This window comes from Dermochelys coriacea, chromosome 1 (genome assembly GCF_009764565.3).
Source record: "Dermochelys coriacea isolate rDerCor1 chromosome 1, rDerCor1.pri.v4, whole genome shotgun sequence".
NCBI lineage: Eukaryota > Metazoa > Chordata > Testudines > Dermochelyidae > Dermochelys > Dermochelys coriacea.
The window spans coordinates 286449940-286472159 of record NC_050068.2 but is presented as its reverse complement, the minus strand read 5'-3'; the positions used below and the strand labels follow the sequence as shown (position 1 = coordinate 286472159).

Genomic DNA, 22220 nt, shown 5'->3' with positions numbered 1-22220 from the left:
GTTTACAGCTTCATTAAAAATTCTTGCTAATGGGCTTGCAACTTCATGTGCCAATTCCTTTAATATTCTTGGATGAAGATAATCTGGGCCCCCCAATTTGGTCCCATTAAGCTGTTCGAGTTTCGCTTCTACCTCAGATATGGTAATATCTACCTCCAATCCTCATTCCCATTTGTCATGCTACCATTATCTCTAAGATCCTCTTTAGCCTTATTAAAGACTGAGGCAAAGTATTTGTTTAGATATTGGGCCATGCCTAGATTATTATCCTTGACCTCCACTCCATCGTCAGTGTTTAGCGGTCCCACTTCTTCTTTCATTTTCTTCTTATTTATATGGCTATAGAAGCTTTTACTATTGATCAGACTTTGGGTATCCGGTTAGTACTAATATCTAGAACATTTGATTTCTCTAACAGCATCAGTTACCTAGAAATTGTTTCAAAGAAGTGGATTGCAATAGCAACTAAGAGATAGAGGCTATAACTAGCCACAAGGAAAGCTTTTTAGATGTTGCAACCAACAGAGATCATGACCTCACTGTACTTTAAGAGAGGAGATACACTGTCTGTCTGGCTTTTAGGAAAAGGGGTGTGGCCCCTTTAAGGCCTAGACACCCAGAGAGAAACACTGACCCATCGCTGTTCTCTGCTCCCCTCTTCCCCCCCGCAACCAGTGACCGGAAGAGAAGGGATACTATTTAGGCCCATGCAGGTGCAGGAAAAGCTTTGTGCTACCTGGTCCAGGTAAAAGAACACCCACCCTGCCCCCCATGGACATAGTTAAATACCAAGTTATGACATGCTCTGCTGTTGGTATTATGCTAATTTCTCCTTTCTCAGGGGGCTAGAAAGCAATTTTTTCCCCCACCACCAGAATGGCCAAAAAGGGGGGGTGGGGGTTGCCTTCCCCACAGCAGGCTGTGGCTTAGTTAACACAAATATGAAAGAGGAGTTAGGCTATGAGGTTGCACCTCATTATGTGATCATTAGTTAGGTGTCCAGTGCAGGTACCCTGTAAGGAAGGGATACGGAGATCAGATGAAATGGATTGTATTGCAACCATCTCAATAGAGCATGAGCTGGCCCAGACAATGGACCTTCAGGAAACAGTTCAAACCTTTGCAATCAAGAAGGCACGGAAAGCACCATTTTGATTATTCAAACAGATAAAAATGCCAGTGTTTACTATATAGACAAGAAAAGTTACATGTGCTGTTCAGACATTTGAAAGTTAAGTGTTACTTAAAATTTTTGAACAAGGCATTTTAAGTTATTAGTTCTCCATTATTGGGGTAGGTAGCAGAGCAGTACCATGAGAGGAGTAGAACAGGAAGAAGGCAGAATTGAGACCTTTCAAAGTTTTGGCCCAAGCGAGAGGAATGGGGGCGTCATTTGAGCTCCCCACCTCAGGTGCCAAAATGTTGTGGGCCAGCCCTGGACCCAGTACTGCAGTGTGTTCACAGATCTAACTTTCTTCTATGTCAGTGGGAGTTTAGATAGTATGTGGACTGCAGGGATTGTTGTCTGATTAGGATGCACAGTGGCAGGTGAATATTTTTTATACTTAAATAGTGCAATTTCCCATGTTCTTGTACTTGTAAACAATTATCTGTTAATTCAACTAAAATCATGTTTACATCTCTCACATTCACAAGTTTGGAAATTTGGCAAAAGGCATCCAAAAAGAGTCATTTCACAAGCTTGGGGTTTTTTTGAACTTCAGAACACAAGTGCATACACACCATTTACGCTGGAGGCAGTGCCAGTGGTAACATCTCTTATATGCCCTCACTGTGGCTTCATTTTGCCACTCATCAGTGTGCAATATTAACTACAAAGCACCAGAATCTTGGCCCTACACAGTCTCCATGTTTAGCGCATAGCACAGAAATGACAAAAACAATTGCCACGCTTTTCTATCCAATTATCTTCATAACAGTACACCCCATTTCAATGTACTTATACTACTGTTAACATTATACATTATTCCCTTATTGGTGATACTGCCACCAGGGATGAAAACCATAGGTGCTCAGAAATCTGAATTACACTTTGTAGGGCTAGCCCAACAAATTGGAACCAAAACTCAGGATTTGGATCAATCTGATTTAGCATTTATTATTCTAGTTACATGTAAATGTTAAACTTAGAATAAGAAGTTCCAGCAATTCTGAGATTATTGGCTGGCCTGGGGGTTTAGTGATAATACTGTCCAAATATAAAAGTAAACTTGAATCTCTTGTTTCGTAGGTCTGTGCGAGATGAGTAGGAGATGAGTTTAGAGCCTGGGGTAGAAAGAATTATGATGTTTACTTGAGAGTACTCAGGTACTCCTCACAATTGGTCTTGCTGTCTGCTTTGGAGGAAGCTACATGGCTTCTGTTCTAGTAGAGTTCCAGAGTTAGAACCATCTGAAAAGAGCAGGGCTCTATAGTGTTAAAAGCAAAACAGAGTTTGTCCTCAGTACTGGCCTTGGTCAGCTTAGCATGACCATTATCATGACCATGAGACCATTATCTTCAGTGGTCTTATCAATGCAGGTGCAGAGAAATTCCCTCCCCTCTGTAGAAGGAGGGACTAATAGTACATTTTGAGCCAGTTCCTTAACCGACAGACATCAATGATCAAGGCCAGATCAAGATCAAAGATGGTGTGGTGCTCTGATCACATATTTTTCCCATCCCTACTGCTTGAAGTCAATGGACCTTCTCCAATTACACCAGCTTTGAATTTGGCATGTGTATTTTAAAAGCCATTTTGGGGCCTTAAGCCACAGTGAAACATGCTGTATTTGAATTTTCAACTCAAATGTAAGTGGGGTAAAGAACAAAGTAGCTATAAATATGTGTGCAACACAACTAACTCTTCCCCCCCCCCTTTTGCAAGGAAGGAGCATGTTTTAAACATTAGGTTCCAGGAGCTCAATGTAAATCAGCTTCTTGATGACATAGAATTTCAGGCCAAGTTACTCTCCTTTCTTATGTTATCTATCACTTCATAATAATTAGGTGATTAATTCATAATGAGACAAAATGAAATAAAAAGATGATGATAATCATCAACAGTTCATAACTTTTTGTCTAGAAAGATAAGTCTTCAAAAACATCTTGAAGGAAAGAAAATTTTAGAGAAAATATCAGCCATATGGTTTTAATCTCACACATTAAATATTGTTACTGAGATTGGCCTAGAAATAATCATTAAATAGATATTAAATTACAGGCAGCTGTCTCAATCTAATAGTCTGTCGGATCAATATCAGACCGGTTATCCATATTGACAAAGCTATCTTTCTTACTTTGAGAAGCAAGAAAAGGTTTTGCATCATCAATAGTTAAAGAGAGAAGTATAATGCCTTTGGTGATTAATTACCCTAAGGTTGGCAGGAAACAAGACAGAAGCAGAAAAAACACGATCAGCAAATTCTGCCTGAAGCATGAACAATTTTTTTTTTTTACATCTAGAATCAGTCATTTTAGAAAACAAATTAGAAATCTCAAGTTTGCTGTAATACCTAATATTAACACTTTTTTTCCCCCAGACCCACTGTAACATCTGTTTTGTACTACAAGAGAATATAAATGTTTCGGTGTTGGTATCAATAGAAGAGAGAATTAATTGATTGATTTAAATAAGGAAAATAAAATCCTGCCCTATTGAAGTCAATTGGAGGTTTTTTCACTGAATTCAGTGGGGCCAGAATTTCACTCGGAACCTTTATTAAGTAGTCTAAACAATTTTGATAGATGGACAGGGGGATCAGAAGCTTGCAAATAATGTTAAAACAACAAAACTGAATTACCTAGACACCCTCCATTACCTCTGGTCCCAAACACCAGAGACGCAGACCAATATGCTGATTATCAATGCTTTAGTAAAGTTTTGTAGATTTTATATTTGTGTACAGCAAGTAGTTACCATTAATTAGAATAACAGTTAATGTTTTAGGCCCTATTCAGCAAGATATTTAGGCATGCCAGTACCTGATATCCATGAAACAGTTCCAGTGCTTAAAGTTAGGTTCATGTTTTAAATACCTTGCCAAATCAGGACCCTTAATACTTTTTTTGTTTACAGAACCAAAAATCTTTTTGCTGTAGCCTTAAGGTTCTTCTTTACTATTTCCTCTCAGTTACCAATCTGGGAGATTGCATTAGTTAATGTAATTTAGCATTAATGGAGTCAAACCACCCTTCTCAAGAGAAAATGGATAGCTTTCAAAACTGATTCAGCTGAGACATTAATTCTAGTAACCTGTTCATCTTCTTCATTTTTTTAAAGAAAAATATGGCCTATTCCATGATCGCACTAGCCTTGGCACATGTTCTTCCCTACTCTCTTATCCCCTGGATGATGTCAGTAAATCAGTTAGCAGATGGAATTTAAAATTCAGGGACGGAAAGAGCTAAAAGCAGTGCTAGTAGTTCAAGGAACACAATTTATAGCCATCCCCTACTATATTTGGACAGCCAAAGAAGGATTGCAAGTTGCAATCATGCTTGCATACTGAAGTATGTTGCAATATGATGTATGCAAATACAATCTGGAGTGAATAAATACAGTACAAGCAAGCTATTGGAAATCTTTCATGAAAATAGCTGTAGCCTGGTCTGTACAAAAGAACATGCACTGGTATTTCTCTGAACAGACACATCCAGTCTGTCTGTTGCTCTTATATTTTAACAGCCAAATTATAACATAACAGGCTTATAATGACCTCCACTTCCACTGAGGCAAGTTGAAAGTCCAGAATTACTTCCGTGCATTTCAGTGGACTTTCACTCCTTTAATAGTGACAATTTATACAATGCTTGATCCTGCAGTGTGTTGAGCTCCTCCAACAAAATGTAGTTGTAGCTCACGCAAGCTTATGCTCAAATAAATTTGTTAGTCTCTAAGGTGCCACAAGTACTCCTTTTCTTTTTGCGAAAACAGACTAACAGGGCTGCTACTCTGAAATCCAACAAAATGCTATGTGCCCTTAACTCCTAGTGATTTCAGCACCTTCAGAACCTCTTTGTTCATTCCAATACAAGAAGATTCCACTATGCTAATCCTATCAACATGCACAGTTATCATCTAACAGATTAGTGTTGGGTAAATGCTCCTTTATGAAGCCTTCCCTTCTACTTCTGCTCCAAAGGCTTGATCCTGCATGGTGCTGAGCTCTTCCAAGAGGTGATGAGCAGCCTCAACTTCCATTGTCTCTAAAGGGAGTTGAGGATCCTCAGCACTTCTCAAAAGGGCTCAAAATTTTGCAGGACTGGGCCTTATCTGAGAAGAGAAGAAAATCTGCCACAATCCCCATAAAGGGATGGCTTTCGGTCTTTTGACCCTCGCTTCTACTACTCCCAGCAGGAAGTTACGAGGAGCTGGGATGGTCCTGCTGCAGCGCTCGCAGTGGAGAATGAAGAGGAGCTGTTTTTACTAGAAGCTGCAATCTGCTAGGAGTGGACATAAGATTGCTCAGAATGCTGCAAGTTTTTGTGCTGGGAGACCAAAATTCTTCAACTATAAAAGAGCCCCACCTTATGCCAAAATATTGGAAATAGCAGCGTAAAACTGAATTTTGTTTGCTCTTAATAAAGTGGTAGCGTCAATCAGCTGTGATAGACAGGAATAAAACTGCAGAAGTTTCTGTTTGTTTACTGAAGTTTCCAAAGATGTTTTACCAATTAAACAAAAGCAAAAGACCCACTTTTCAGAACCTGGAATGTTCTCACTCCAGCATCAGTAACCACCATCTCCCATGGCTGTGTCCCTGCAGAAAGAGCAAAGTGTACAAAACGATAAATGTACAGGGAATAGTCCAAGGAGATACCAAACAAATCTTTTTATGTAGCTCTGACAATAGACCTTAAACCTCACCTGCTGTTATATCACCTATTGCACTGTAACTCCTTTCCTGAGCGGAGATTGCTAGTTTTGCAGAACTGTATTGAAAGAGTACAAAATTGCAGGAATGTACATTTCTATCAGGTTAGTGTCTTCTACGGAATTTTTACTTTTTTTAAAAAAGCAGCATTTTAGGATATATATACACTGCAATCTGAGGTGTGACTGCAGCTTGGATAGACATACCTGCACTAGCATGACTAAAAATAGCAGTGCACAGTCAACACACAAGTTCCAGCAATACGAGTAGATCCCCAGAGTGCTTGTACAACCTGCAATGAAGCCTCTGCCACCACATCTACACTGCTATATTTTGCCATGCTACTGTGGACTTTTCTACCTGGGATTGCACTGTAGACATATACGGAGTGTACAAGCTCAACCCATGCTTCTACAAAAATTTAAGCATGTGCAGAAGGTTACTTATGTGAGTAGCCCCATTGAGATGTATGAGACTACTCATGTGAGTAAAATTATGCCACAGAGGTATAAGTTATTGTAGTACTGGTTCTTTATTTGTAAGATTCTGAAATGGGATTCTAAACCAATAGCCTCCAAAAATAAATAAATGCAGTAACTTGTTTCCTTTTAATTGCCTTTTTATTATGGAGAAGTCATATATTTCAGTCTTTTTTGTTTAGTGTACTATTTCTGAAAAAAACAAATCATGGAACTGTGGGAACTAAAACAAAATTCAACTTTTCTGAAATTTAAATTTAAAACATACAAACAACAGAGGCCAGATATTTGGTTATGTAAGGACTATAAACTAACTCATTCATTCCCCCTTTCAGAAATCATTAACTAAATGCACCATCATGGAGGCAGACAATCCTTCCATCCTCAACTCTGTAGGGGAGGGAGGTATTTAAAGTCTTTAAACCACGATTTGAGGACTTCAATAGCTCAGACATAGGTTAGGGATTTGTTACAGGAGTGTGGGTTAGATTCTGTGGTCTGCGTTGTACAGGAGGTCGGACTAGACAATCATAATGGTCCCTTCTGACCTTAAAGTCTATGATTCTACGATTTACCCATTCAGTTTCAGATCATTAATCAAAGTCCATCCAAAGTCCAACTGAAATAAAGCTTCCCTTGAATGACTTAATGTAATGGGAAACAAAACCCCAGAAACAATATACTCACTGGCTTCAGTGCTGAAACATACAAAAATTCTAACTACACATGGCAATTCATTGTGGACTGTCTGAGAAAACATACCATAAGTGTGCAAATGCAATCATATGTTATTTAAAATTGTAAAATATGCATGCATCTTTCAAAAACCATACAACCGTACAAATTTAAACATAGACCACATGAACGACATCTCAGAGAAGAATAAACCCAATATCCTATAGATTAGCTACCGGTGATATCAACAAAAGAACTGATTTCCCTTTAGTGCCCAGATTGGGGTAGGATGGAAATAGCAAGTGGAAAAGCACATGACAGCATTAAAAAAACTGTCAAGAATAGAGCAACCAAATTGGAAGCATGCCCTACAGAACTGACCAGATAATTTTCACCCAAGAGTGTTAAAAGAATTGGCCAAGGATCTCGCTAAACCAGTATTGCTGATTTTAAACAAATCTTGGAACACTGGGAAAGTTCCAGAGGACTGGAAAAAAACTAATGTTTTGCCGGTACTTAAAAAGGATAAATGGGATGACCTGGGAAACTGTAGGTCAGTTAGTTAGACATCAATCCCTGGCAAAATCATGGAAAAGCTGGTATAGACACAATCAGTAAAATATTAGAAGATGGTAATATAATTAATTCTAATCAACATCTTTTTATGAAAAATAAGTATGTCCAACAGCCTTGATATTGTATTTCTGCTGTGATCACAGGTTTGCTTGATAAAAGTAACCGTGTTGACATAATATACTTAACACTTCTGTTGGTCCCACGTGACATTCTGATTAAAAATTAGCACTATACATAATCAATGTATCCCATATCAAATGGATTAAAATTGGTTAACTGATAGATCTCAAAAAGTGATTCTAAATGGGGAATCCTCATGCAATGGGGATCTTTCTAGTGGGATCCTGGAGGGATCTGTTCTTAGCCCAATGCTTTTCTATGTCTGTAACAATAATCTGGAAGAAAATATAAAATAATTGCTGGTAAAGTTTGCAAAAGACAAAAAAATTAGTGGAATGGTAAATAATGACAGAGACAATTATGCAAACTGACCTGGATTGCTTGGAAAGGTATACTCATTTGAACAAACGTATTTTAACACTGCCAAATGCAAGGATATACATTTAGGAACATAGAATGTAGACCACAATTATAAGAGGAAGGACTGTACCTCCTCTGGAAAGCAGTGACTTTGAAAAATATTTAGGGGTCATGATAGATAACCAGTTTAATATGAGCTCCCTGTCTGATGTGGTAGCGAAAAGGATGAATGTGATCCTTGGCTGCAGAAGCAGGGATGGAATAGGGAAGTGGTATTATATCTGTATACAGCATTAGTGAGATCATTAATACAATCCTGAGTCCACTTCTAGTGTCCACACTTCAGAAAGGAAATTGACAAACTGGAAATGGTTCAGAAGAGGGCTACAAAAATTATTTGAGATTTGGAAAACCTGCTGTACAGTGAGAGCCTAAAGAAGCCCAATCAATTTAATTTATTAAGAGAAGGTTCAGAGGTGACTTGATCAGGGTTTACAAGGACCTTTATGAGGAAGATATTTCTGATCGTGAGGGCTCTTTAATCTAGAACAGTGGTGGGCAACCTGTGCCCCACGGGCTGCACCCAGCTTGTCAGGGTAATCCGCTGGCGGGCCATGAGACAGTTTGTTTACATTGACTGTCCGCAGGCACGGCTGCCCGCAGCTCCCAGTGGCCGTGGTTCACTGTTCCCAGCCAATGGGAACTGCGGGAAGTGGTGCATGGGTGGCGAATAGCGAATCGCGGCCACTGGGAGCTGCGGGCAGCTGTGCCTGTGGACAGTCAATGTAAACAAACTGTCTCACGGCCCGCCAGTAGATTACCCTTACGTGCTGTGTGCAGGCTGCAGGTTGCCTACCGCTGATCTAGAAGAACAAAAGTATAATGTGATGTAGTGGTTGGAAGCTGAAGTTGGACAAATTCAGACTAGAAACAGGTACACATTTTTAACAGTGTGGATAATTAATCATTGAAAAAAATTACCTAGGGATATGGTAGATTCTTTCTCCTTGCTGTTTTTAAGTCAGGGCTAGATGTTTTTCTAAAAGTCATGGTCCTGATTCAGAAATTACTAGGTGAAGTTCTTTGGCCTAAGAAGTCAGATTAGACTAAAATATTCATCCTGCTGGCCATGAAATCTTTGTATGAAAAATGACAAATTACTCTGGTACATTTTCTCCTAGAGAGAATTCTGCAAAAAAGAACTTTGACCGAGAAAATCTTGGGCCAATTATAATCAACTCAAATATGTTCCAAAAAGCAACTAAACTTACCCTTAATTTCCTCCAAATAGGCACAGAATGTATATTAATAGAGTTATCATCCTAAACTTTTTTGTTTGTTTCAAAAAATGGTTTTAAGCTCCTGCACTTCAAAATAGTACAAGACATTAAATGTACAATTCGGCACAAAAAGGTCTAATGAGGGTCTGAAATTGGAAAAATAAATACTACCTACTGAAACGCAATTGTAAAGGTGCATAGTGTTCCAATGAAATAGGTATGGTCCATCTTTCACAGTCCCCTCCCTCCTCTGAACAGCTGGAATCTTTATTCAGGAGCTGTTAAACAGGTGTGGTTTTCTACTTAAAGCTTTACCACGGGGAATATTTCACTTCACGCAGAAAGTATGAACCTCAGGAGAGCCTATTTGGATGGGAGTCTTTGGCACTGAGTTATATTGCAACATTGGTTAAGTCCTTGTTACAGTGTTCTCTTTTACCTGCACTGTTGAGAGGAAGGGTGGTCCAGCAGGTTAGGGCTCTAGCTTGAGTCTTTGAAGAGCTGTGTTCAAATGCCTGCACCCCCACAAACTCAGTGTGTGATATTGGACAAGATACTTAGCCTATCTTAAGGCTCAGTTGCCCATCTGTACTTTTTACCTCTCAGGGATGTTATGGGGATAAATACTTCAAAAATTATGAGATACTCAGATACCATATTGCAGGGGGCCATATATGAATGATAGATCCATTATTTCACATCAAATATGGGATATCTTTATTCTTCACACTTTCTGAAGAATGTATTTCCTTTTGAAAAAATAGAAGACCTCACAAATGCATTTGTGATGTATGTTTATTTAAGTTTGTAAGACATCAGCCCCCCCCCAATCCCCCTGAAAAGGGAAGGTGCTATAGAAATGATTTTTATAAAAGTGTGCCTGGGGAAAAGATGCATGCCCAGTTACTTCATGTGCAGTCATGGTAAATGAGCCATGATCATTAATCTGTGCATGTACTGTGATTGTGTGCAGAATTGCATTAAAATGAGCACACATTATGCATGCACAGTTCTAAAAATGTGAGCCAGAATGTTCCATAATACCACTGGTAGTCAGTCTATTATATTTTAGTATTAGACATTGTTTACTCTTTAAAAAGAACAGTATGAACAATTAGATGTGCATTGTAAACCATAAACTTGATTTATAGTGAAAGTGCATTTGTCTCTGCAGCACAGCTGCCAGTAAGTTGACTACACAGTTACAGAATTTTTTTTAACAGTATATTAATGATGACAAAACAAGGCTCCTAAACAACTGCCTTTGGCATCAGGGGTTCAAACATACTCATGTTGCTTTTTAACAAGCAAATTAATTCCACATGAAGAGAAATGTATTTACCCTTTTTTTTTTTTAAACCCTGCAGACGTCTTGCAGGAAATGGCTTGACATACATTCCCAGGGGAGCATTTGCTGGCCTTTTCAGTCTTAAAGTGCTGTAAGTAAACTGTGTGTTGTTTGATATATTTCTGATTTCCTAAATGCTCCGGGGAACTAATTAACATAAAGATTTGATCAAGTAAATTGCATATTTTGATCAGTTCATTGTGAGCGATTCAGATGGAATGAAGATACATATTAACATTTGTCTATCTTTGCTTTATCATATGGAAAATGTCCTAAACACAAATGGTTCTAAAACAGCTTGCTCATCAACTAAATAACTCTGTGCAATATAAAAGACAAAAATTGTTCCAGTTAATAATTTCTTTAACTGTCCACAAAAGTTCTGAATTCAAGTCTAAAAGCTTCAGAGGCGTTTTTAATGGTTGGATAAAACTGAGGATAATTTTTCTTTTAGCTTTTTGAGGGGCAAACTGGATAGATTAATTACTGTAAACTAGGTGTAATTTAAATACAGCTCTACGTTCATATCTAAATCTTGTATCCTCGTGGGTGTAATCAGTTCAGGATAAGCTCAGGTTATAAAAAAAACAGTTAAAGGATATTCTCTGCCTTTTTTGTGTTTATTTTTTATTAAAAACTTGTGCAATTGAGAAGTATAATACTGCACATAATAAAAGTTGTAAAAAATAGGATTATGAGCCAAATCCCACTCTGTCAAAATTTTCCCCTTTTTCAATAAAATGCCAACCACCTATTCAGTATCAGCCCAATCCAGAGACCCTATTCACTTCAAGATTATGCCGAGCCACTGGAAGACGTGTAAGTGGGGAGAAGGTAACAAGGACTCTCTCACCCCTGTCCACTCAGGAGATGACACAATGGCAGTCTTTGGCTCAGAGAGCTCTGGGGCTACCAAGGGATAGTGCCACTGTCAGAAATACCTCCTCTAATGGGGACTGAGAAGGAGCAGGGCCAAATATTACCCAATGACCAGCTCATCTTCTGGCTGGACATAGAGGAGAGCTGGTCACACTCCCCTCAGTACTTTCCCTTATTGGTTGGCTGGGCCTGAACAGCACAATAGAGTCCTCCATTTTTACTCAGGCAAATGTGGGGGTTTTGCACAGTGGGGGTTTACCCAGGTTTGGCCCTCTGGCTTTGGTACTTCTTGGGTTTTTCTGGAAGTCATCTGTTCCTGCCTTAGCCCCAAATGTTTCATCAAATTCAAAAGAAATGAAAAGTGCATTTCAGCTCCTGAAAAGAAGGCAGCACAAGAGCGTGACAGATATAGAACGGATTGTTTTTCAGGCCTTTTTTTGTGCAACAAGGAGCAACTTCCTCTGTAGACTTGAAAAAAAACTAATCTCACCAAACCAAATCCTATAATCTTTACTCAGGCAAAACTCTACATGGTTCAAATTTTAAAGTCTTTATTGAGACAAATTCCAATTAGCTGTAATTTTGCATTTTCTTGAGTAAGAATCTCAGGAGGTGGTCCATTGACTTTGAAACTGTGCCTGAGTAAGAAACGAGAAGGGAGTTTCTGAGGGGGAGCCAGGTTCATAAGCACCTGAAGAGAGTTAGGAGCACAAGTCGTATTGAAAGCCAGTGGGACTTTGTTCTCTGAACTGCCTCAGATGCTTTTGAAAATCCATCCCTTAGCTAGCATGCTACTATTAATACAGTTAGTTCATGCTGCAGGTATTTGCTTACCTTGAGAAGACAAATCCACTAATGAAAGAATGCAAAATGTAAGTTTTAAAGGTGGTTTAGTAATTTTTAGATATCTCTGTAAATTTTATATCTTAATTTGATAAAGTCAAAATCTGCTCCCTATAATACCCATACAGTCCCATTCCTGGAGTTTCATGGATGTAAGAGAGCAAAATTTGGCCTAAAGTCTGTAAAGTAAAAACATTTCCTTTTCTTACATTGTTTCTGGATTTTCATGTAGAATGCTGCAGAATAATCAGTTAAAGCAGGTTCCCACTGAAGCACTCCAGAACTTGCGCAGTCTTCAGTCTCTGTAAGTATACTTGTTATACTACACTATATTATGTTGTTAATGTAACTAATTTATAAGATAATGTTGTTATCAAATAGTATATTTGGTCCTTTTTCTTCCCAACTCCCTTTGAATTCATTTTCAACTACAATATTAAATTCTTCAGTTAAAAATCAGAAGTGACTTCATGTGACAATTGCTTTACAGTACTTTAAGTTGGTTCAAAGTCTGAGCAAAGATTCACTGCACTGTGATACTTACTGTTCGGTCAAGGAAAATTGGAAATAGAAATTGCTTTTTTGAACATTGCTGATATTTCTCATCATTAAGTTTTCCTGAAGAACACCTTTAATATATTTTTTAAATCTCTAAGTGACATTGTAATTAATTTTTCTTTTACAACACTGAAAACACTAATAATTCATCTTTAATTCCCTTTTGTGTAATATGCTTGAATCACACAAGGCAAACAGGTCCCCACATTTATATGACTTGGCTCTACCATATTAGCCTTGTCTCTGAGCCTCCATTTTATCAGAACTAATGCCCAGGTCCGAAGACCAAAAGTTACCATTAGCTGGCCGTTTAGTGGCTTGTGTGAAGTGCTATGGGTCGTCTTACGGTATTTCCCAGTAGACAAGTAAAAAAGGATAGTCTTGGGGATAACACAGGAGTGGGGGTCAGATAAAGATTCTATTTCCAGATTCGTCACAAACATCCATTGTGACCTGGACAAGAAACTGAAGTCTAAAGTTTCAAAAGCATTGACTAATTTTAGGTGCTGAACTTAAGACATCAAGATAGCCAGAGCTGGGCACTCAACATCTTAGGCGCCTTACGTCTGGGGACATGTGAAAATTCAGACTGCAACTTCTCGGTGCTTCAGTTTTTCCCATCTGAAAAATTGGTGTAAAGTCCATCCTCTTCACAATGGTGTTGGAAGCATAATTAATCTTTGTACATTTTTGAGGTCCTTTGTGCGGAAGGCACTAGAAAAATTCAAATATTTAGTATCACAAAAACCATTACCACAGTTTGCACTAATTAGCAACCTCATTGGGAGTCCACAGAGAGGACGAGGACTCAGAGGACATATAAACTATGCTGTAGACTGGCTTAGGTCAGAGTTGAGATATATTGAGAGGGGGTATTGTAGAAAAACTTCAACTGTCTCAGGTTATGCTATAGCTCTGTTCTGTGTATAAAGAGAAGCCTCCAGTGTAGTTAACTCAATATCTTTTGCATACACTAAATTCAGACAAAAAATTTAAAAAACTGATTTTTTTAATGATTTCCAACATAAAATGACATCTCTCTGACTTTCAATTATATATACATAATGCTGGGGAATATTATTGCCCATGCATTCTTATGTCTGTCTTAGACAACATTTGGCTTCTGTATTTTCAAAAAGTTTTACAGATGCTAGTGTAAAGCAATCTTAAGAATTGGTTATCTAATAATGGTTACCTCCTTCAGTGACCTTTTTCTTGTTGACCAGAGACAGCATAAAATATCTCAAACATATGCTTTTAAGGTTATTCTTCTTTCCTTTGATTTTTTTAAAATCATGAGAAAACTCTGGTCTAATGACTACATTAAATTTTTCCTCCTTCTAAACATAAAGAATATCTTGCTAAATCTCATTATTCCATAGGTATTCTGGGCTAAAACGTGACAAGGCAGGCAAACAAGGGGTTTTTTGTTGCTTTAAGAGAAACTGAAATTTTCAGCACGGTTTCTAAATAAAACGACAGTATCTCTCATTCTTTGTTGAGAATCTTTTTCCCTGAGGTGGGGCAGAAGAAGCTGAAGAAGAAAACCATAGGGTTATGTGGTCTGTGTAAAAGACCGGAATCTGGTGACAGAATTAAAATAATAAAAGAATGACAGAGGCCAGTAGGAACTTTAAACAGCTGTGTAGCAGTCAGAAGATGGAGTGATAAGGGCTTGTACAGAAAAGCTACTATCAGCTGAAAGAAGATCATTGGCAAAACTGAACTCTTTGAGGAAAAGAAAACCATGATTCTTTTGTTTGTTCCAACTGAGTTGTGCCTGTTAGATAAAGGTGTGCAGAGATTCAGTTTCTTGTTTCATACAGTGTGGTAATTTTCTGTTCAGAAGGTGACTCTTACTTTGGTTTCTGATTTACAATAGGAATTACTTTCTGAAACCCCTGAAATAACAAAAGAGTAATTAAAAGGTTAAAAGCTCTTAGAAACCTTTTACCAAAGCAAAGTTTTCTTTAGGATAGCCAGGTTTTGTATTTATTTATGTTTAACTTTATAGTCTGGCATGATTTGTGTGAGCCTCATTAACCCAGTCCTTAGGGTAGAGTAGTTGTGAACTGCTGAATGTTGGTGCCAATTCTCTCATCCTTTTTTTTTTTTTAACCCTAAAAATATTATCGTGTTTAGGAGTGGGTAGCCAAGCTAATTCTATTGCTGCCTTAAAGGATGCATAGCTGATCATGTGACAATGCTAAATTCATTTTATTAATACAAAAAAAGCTACAACTTTTCCCTGCTCACTCATAGCACTAGTTTAATAGCAATTGTTTTATTTATGCATAAAAATATACATTATAGGACAGGCTTTTCCTCCATCCTCTGGTGTATAGATATGTTTTAATCCCCAAAATTGAATGACTATATTGGAGAATCAAGCAACAATTTCTTCCACGCTTTCATCCAACTTCTGATGGTACTGGCAGTTTGTTGCTGTTTAAACTCCGAATTGCCTCGGTTGCCTTCTGCAGATCTTCTTTCCTGCTGGTGGTGGCACTTTATCTTTCAGTTACCATAGACTTTTATTTAGTGAGGTGATTAAAAATGTTCAGTGCACATTACTTGCATACTGTATGAATTTATTCTTTACCTGATTATGACTTACTTTGCTGGAAAAAGTACTGCTCCGTGAGGCAGAGTCCTGTGCTCATGTGCTGCCTCTCTAGAATCAGCGAGGTTCCATTGAAGCACAGAAGGCTGTCCCTGCAGAGCAGCTTGCAAGATCAGGGCCTCAACTGTGAATATCTCAAACCAGTACTAAGGTTTCCTGTAATTTCACTGAGGTTTCAATTCAGTTCTGAGTCATAGCTTTGCTCTCTTACTTGGCCTCATTCTTACTGGAAGAAGCCTTAGTTCTTTTGAAATTTGAGTTACAAATATTCACATACTTTGTTAAAGTTCACCTTTTCCAAATGCTATGCTATACTTAAAAAAAAAACATCTGTTGCAGGCATCACCAAGATATTTACAAAATACAAAATCCTAGAAAATAAGGTTTTGACATAGCAGCGCACAAAAGCGTTTGTACATACTGGAAAAGTAGGGTATGCATTATTTTACCTTAATCTGGGGAGAAAAATGTGAGACTGTTAACCTGTCATCTGAAGCAAATGGAGAATGCATACCTTATTTTTTTAATTAAAGCTAAAAATGAAACAATCCTTAAAACTCAGGATATTAAAATCCTTTTCAATTTTACAAGGGTCTCTAGCTCCCTTGTCACCTATGAGGATGTACTAGTTCAACAGTTCTTAAAGGCATTGACTACCTAGGTAAAAGCCAAATGATTACGTGAAACTCAGTATTTCTGTATCACATGAGGGTTTGAAGGAACTAATCAGAGTGTTTTCATTTTGGAAGTGCCTAAATCATAATGGATTCACATCTGCGTTCTACAGAATCATGCCTTATAGCATACTGTAATTTTCCCCTGAAGTATGAAGTGAAGGGAAATAATGTGAAATACTAATCCCAACAATAAGATTGCCATTAATTTCTGTTACACCCAAGAAAGGAAAATCTGTTTTTAAGTATCATGGCTAAATGTAACTACCATTATCACTGATTTGCCAGGACTAAGATATTTGTCCATAGTGTTTGCTAGTGTCACTTATCTTATTCACCCTGAAGTTTCTTTAGAACAGAGCATCAGCTGGTGCTCTTAGTTGTTTGCATACTGCTCAGAACTCTGGCATCCCCATTCTTGCCATCTGCCTTGATGTCAAGAAGGTTTTCAGCAGGGTTGAATGAGCATATATGTTCTAATGCCCCAGAGGTTTTTAGATGTGGAAAATTTTAATAGAAAAAATTTGCTTCTGCAAATGTTAATGCAAGAAATAATATACAAGTTTACCATACAACTAAAGAATTTGCAGACCTCCTTATATGAATGTTATTAATTAAAAGGAAAGAAAATCTTACATTCATAATGAAGAAACTTTTTGCCATTCTTAAATTTTGATTATTTTAGCATTGTATATAAAGTTCTGAAACTGTGATGAAACTTTACGCTGTTTATTCTCATGTTTATATACCATTGTTAATGAGTAACTTTACGGTTGCTCAGCCAACATGGAAATAGCCAAAAATCAATGACATACTAGGCAATGCTTTCTTGCCCATAGCTCACTATTCATAAAGTACATTAACAAGCAAAGAAATGCATTCCCAGTAATATGGATCATTTTCTCCTGCTCCCCTAAAATTCAACAGGAGTTTTTCTATTGTCTTCAGTGGGAGGAGGATCAAGATAAAAAGATAGTTCCTATGCTAAACAGGACAAACTTCTCTCCTGAATTTATTGTTGTAAGTCATCCTGATTTTACAGGAGGCAGAATATGAAAATAGTACCAGTAAGGTTTCAATAAGATGTTTTTAAGTTGCCCAAAGCATTTCTTAAATAGTTTTTATTTGTCTTTTATTTATTTGGTATATACAGTGTACATGATTATCAGGTTTGATGTCACATAAAGGTTTAAGTGGAAATTATCTGGATTTTCTCTATAATTCATTTGTGGCTAGACTTGGATGGGAAATGGAATTTTCATCCCCCAAGAAATTTTAACGTTTCAGAATTAGTTTCCATTCTGAACTGGAACAAAAATATGAAATATTTTAAAGAAGGAAAAAATCCAAAGAGGTATGAATTGGCATTTTAAAATGGGAAAAAATGAAATTTTGTTTAGAAATGTCAACTCAATTTTTTTATTCCTTCAAATGGAAAAATGAAAAATTTTAGACAAAAATCAACATTTTCTTGTGAAAATGTATGAAGCCACATTTTCCTACAAGAAAAATTTTCATGCAAAAAGCTCTACCCATGTTGTTGCCACTCAGGAGGGATCCCAATCTAATGATGATTAAAACTTTATTCCTCATCATACCATGACACATTATCATTACATAATAATCAGCAAAACCTGTAAAGTGATCATCCTTCCTAGGAAACATGCGTCTTAAAAGTTGTCTACATTCACATTGAGTCTGATCCTGGGGTGCAGCTGAATTGAACAGAGTGCAGATGAAGGTTATCTGTGTACATGCAAAGCTGCCTTAAAGATCACTTTTGCATTCCCCTCATTCTGTCACATATCTGTGCTGGGTAGATCCCCGTGCAATGTTAGAGCAGCCTAAGGATTACTTTGTCTTACACTGGGCTGTAGACAGTCACAAGAGGTTGGAATCAAACAAGGATCCGCTTAGCACAGGGCCATCCCACCAGCCGTCCTTTCTTTGATACACTAGCGGAAGGGAGGGAGACTAATGTGAGCACCCTTAGGCTGGCTCATGCCACAGGAAGATCACTGCTACTCTGGAAGATGCTCCCTGGGCAGGTTCAGCCAGCTGTAGGACCAGATTAGGCTAGCAATGCGGTGCAAACAGTCTGCATTGCATTGCATCAGAGATCCAGGCACACTGAATGTAGTTTTGCTTCACCTTTGTGGAAAACCACCTCCATTAAGCAACTGATTTTGTTGGTCCCTTTAGTGGGTACATGTAGGGTGGAGTTTGTGGTACAGCCAGTAAGAAAAATCACAGACAGGGTTTTTGTTTCACAGTAATGACAGTTTTATGTTTAAGAGAAAGATCCTCTGACCCTGGTCCAATAGCTGTACCCCTGAGAATAGCCTGTCATGTTTCTATGCCATACAGTACACATTTTCTGGTCAGCCATGAGCCTTCCAATTTCCCAATTTATGTTCTTCCAAAACTTATTAATCATTTTCATATTGTCACTATAGCAATTCTTTGGACACTCAGCCAAAGAGGAGAAAACTATCACAGCTCCTAGACACACATGTTTGACGTGGTCCAGATCTGTTTTCATACATTGTATAAGCCGCATACTAGGCTAAGGCCCAGATCAGTTCCGTCCAAGTGAATCTCCATAATGACTGGCAGATCACAGCCTCTTAAGTCCCTGGTTAGATGTAGCAGAGTGGACAAACCCAGATGCCAACACAGGCCACCTATCTCCACCAAAATCAGTCTGTAGTCAGCAATCCCCATGTCATGGTTTGCCCCTTGTTCTCCCACAAACTTCTGCAACCTCGTGATCCAAGAATCACCCACAGTCCACACATTGGCAATCCTGGCATCACAAATATTTCTTTTCCCGCCATAGTCAAGGCATGTGTACTGTCAATTCCAAACCTCCATGCTGTATGTCTTTGGAAATACCACAGTAATCTTCCCTGAGATCCAGAAGTAGCCACTTACTTCCCCCACAGGCTAGTAAAATACAGATCTCTCTCACACACACACACACACACACACACACTCTCTCTCTCTCTCTCTCTCTCTGACTGCAGAGAAACCCCCTTAGGTGGACGGTGATCCTTCCAGACCCTACATCTATGCAAGTGAAGAAGTGAATGTGTTCTTAGATACCATTCTCAATGAGTTAATCAGTGGGGCCTGTGAACCCCCCAGGGGTCCGCGGACCCAAGTTTCAGAAACACTGCTCTAGCCATTTGTCTGTATTGGCACATGTGCATTGTAAAAACTGTATATTTTCTTAAATACTGTTCTCAGTTTCAGTCCCCCAAATATTTATGGGTTCCATGCATTATCTTGGGTAAAATTTGACAGAATTAGACCATTTTGATCCACATCACATCAATAGTGTGAGCTCTAGCTCTGTTCAAAAACAAAACAAAATAAAAACCACCCAGAAACTTTTTGAAAAATGACTATTTTGTGGGGGGCTTGTATCTCCACAACCCCTTGTACAAATGACCCCAAATTTGAGTCATTGCCCCTCAGTTGCATTCTTCTGAAGCATACCAAATTTCAAAGGAATCCAACTAAGCATGTTTATTTTAGAGGACTTCGAAAGGTGAACCTTTAAACAGAAGTTGTGACACAACCTTAACTATAGTGGTGGTCTAGCACCACTATAAACTTGTCCCATATCCTTGGGCATAGTTTGGGGGGACCAGGGAGGCATTGCCTCCTCCCCAACAGCAATCCTTGGGCAGGTACGGAATTCCCCCCCCCCCTCCATGCATGACCCCATTGGCCTGACTGGAGCTTCCCCTCCAAAATACAGCAGTCAAACTATGCCTAAGCCCAGATCCTGTATACGCTGACTATAGTCCAGAATACCAGTAGCAGTTATGGAAGGAATTAGTGTTTTATTCTTAAATATGAGAGTCAGCCCTTTTACTTTATGCACTTTTAGAATTCTGCATGAATAATACCTTTACATGAGCTATAAAACATATGATCAGAGCATACATGGTACAAACAATTGCAGTGGACTACATTCTGCATAATTTAAGCATTCACTTTGGACATTTTAAGTGAGCTCATGATAAATATCATGCTGGATGTCATTTTATAGGCTGCCTATCAGAGGAGATCAAATATTTTTGATTCCCTAAATTGGCTTTCTTTGGAATATAATAGAACTTTTAAACTGCCCACATGTTAACTATATATTTTAAATTATAAGTACGGTCATGTTTGTGAGTTAATGGGTTTAGTTTTGAAAGTGCCAAAAGTTTGATCAACATGAGTAAAAAAAAAATTGGCTGAAAACTATGATTTTGCTCAATGTTTTTATACATCAGTATAGATTATTTGTATTATGCCAGGAAACATAACCACTAATGAAATGTTTTATTATCTGCAAGTAGCAAAATGGTACTCAGGAATTTTTTTTGAAAAAAGATTAGATAACAAAGAAACATTTGTTGGTCATACATTTTAAGAGCACTTGTAAGTCCTGCAACTACATTCCATACTCTATAGTATAAGCCATACTAGCTTCTTGCTTTGCCATAAAGTTATATTGAAACAATAATTCACCTAGCTTTGAATCACTATTAAATAAGACTGCATACACACACATCAAGGGACAATACCATTTAAATTTGGGAATTTACACTTTCAGCTAATTCAATTTCTAAATTTTCTGTTAGATATATGGAGGATGAAATTGCCATTAACTTCAATGCCAGGATTTCATCCATAGTTTCTGTATCGTCAAAAACAACTGACTATACCTAACAACTTCTGTATCTAAAACAACTTGCCCTATTCTGCAACCCTTCTGTGTGTAGCCTCTTTGGACTAGGGGCATGAATAGGGGCTACAGACTGAGACCCTACATGAGACAAGATGTTAATTGTAATACAGTAACACATTTAAAATGAATAAAGCCTCCATTCTTTAATCAGTGTAACTGTCAAACTAGTGCAACTATAACTCCTTAGTTTACATACAGACATCACACAGACAAGAAATTTACTTCTAACCAAACACAAAGAAACGCCATCTATTCACTCAAATTATACCTTATTTGAAAACACAGGCAAAGTGTGTTGTTGCCTGGGGAGTGGGGGAGGTACAGCATGGGTATTTCTAAACATTTCCAGCCTCACCCATTGTTGACAGACCCTTGAGTTATTTTGGAAGCTCAGTCTCTGCTGCTTGCCATGTCAGTTATTGTAGTGAAAATTTAATTGTACAAGGGCTTTGACACTGAACTTTATAAATTTGTTCCAACTGACCTTGTCTCAGTTATTTGCCAGTCTGGCACGGAGCCTTAGAATTCATTATTGTTTCTCATGCAGTAGGTAGAAGTAGTGTGGACTAGGAGACAGAATGGACTCAATATTTTACATGACTGTAAATGAGGAAGCAGCTTAAAATAAAGAGATTAGTATGCCTGCCACATAGAGTATTCATTCCCCCTCTCTCAAATGGACCCAGTTCGGGTTGTGAAGGATTACCTCCTTATGCTCCGGGTACATCTGTTTGTTCTGTAACGTTTTCAAACATGCTTTTGAAAATTCACTACTGCTTCCTTTTAATAACATCCTGTAAACTGGCAGCCTGAACAAAAGTGCTAATTACTTACTTTTGTAGTGCAAACAAGTGTGCAAAGTCATTAAAGCAGATTAGAAGTAAGTAGAAGCATAGAAGAGTTATGATAAGCATATAGGTCATATATATGTTCCCTGACATTTCAGAAAATTGATGTGTTCTTTCAATTGTACTCTACCAGGAACACAAAATAAAAATAATTTTAAACCATTGATTATATAGAGCCCAATTCTGATCTTATTCAAGCCCTTGAAACTGCATTGATTATTTCTGATTTACACCAGTGTGAGATCACAACGTGGCCCGTAGAATCTAGAGAAAAACAAAGTCTGTTGTGCAGTTGTTCTCACTGTGTTGGTTCTGCAGCAACCAAAATGCATCC

General features: G+C 38.0%; 1 protein-coding gene across 2 annotated transcripts in view; it reads left to right on the top strand.

The window, feature by feature from the left end:
• Window positions 1-22220, top strand: part of LGR5 (leucine rich repeat containing G protein-coupled receptor 5) — a 122477-nt gene that overhangs the window by 63712 nt on the left and 36545 nt on the right. For both annotated transcript variants that reach the window (XM_038379406.2, XM_043493390.1), the window contains exons 3-4: window positions 10734-10805; window positions 12669-12740. In XM_038379406.2, coding sequence (XP_038235334.1) covers window positions 10734-10805; window positions 12669-12740 — 144 coding nt within the window. The remainder of the gene's footprint in view (window positions 1-10733; window positions 10806-12668; window positions 12741-22220) is intronic.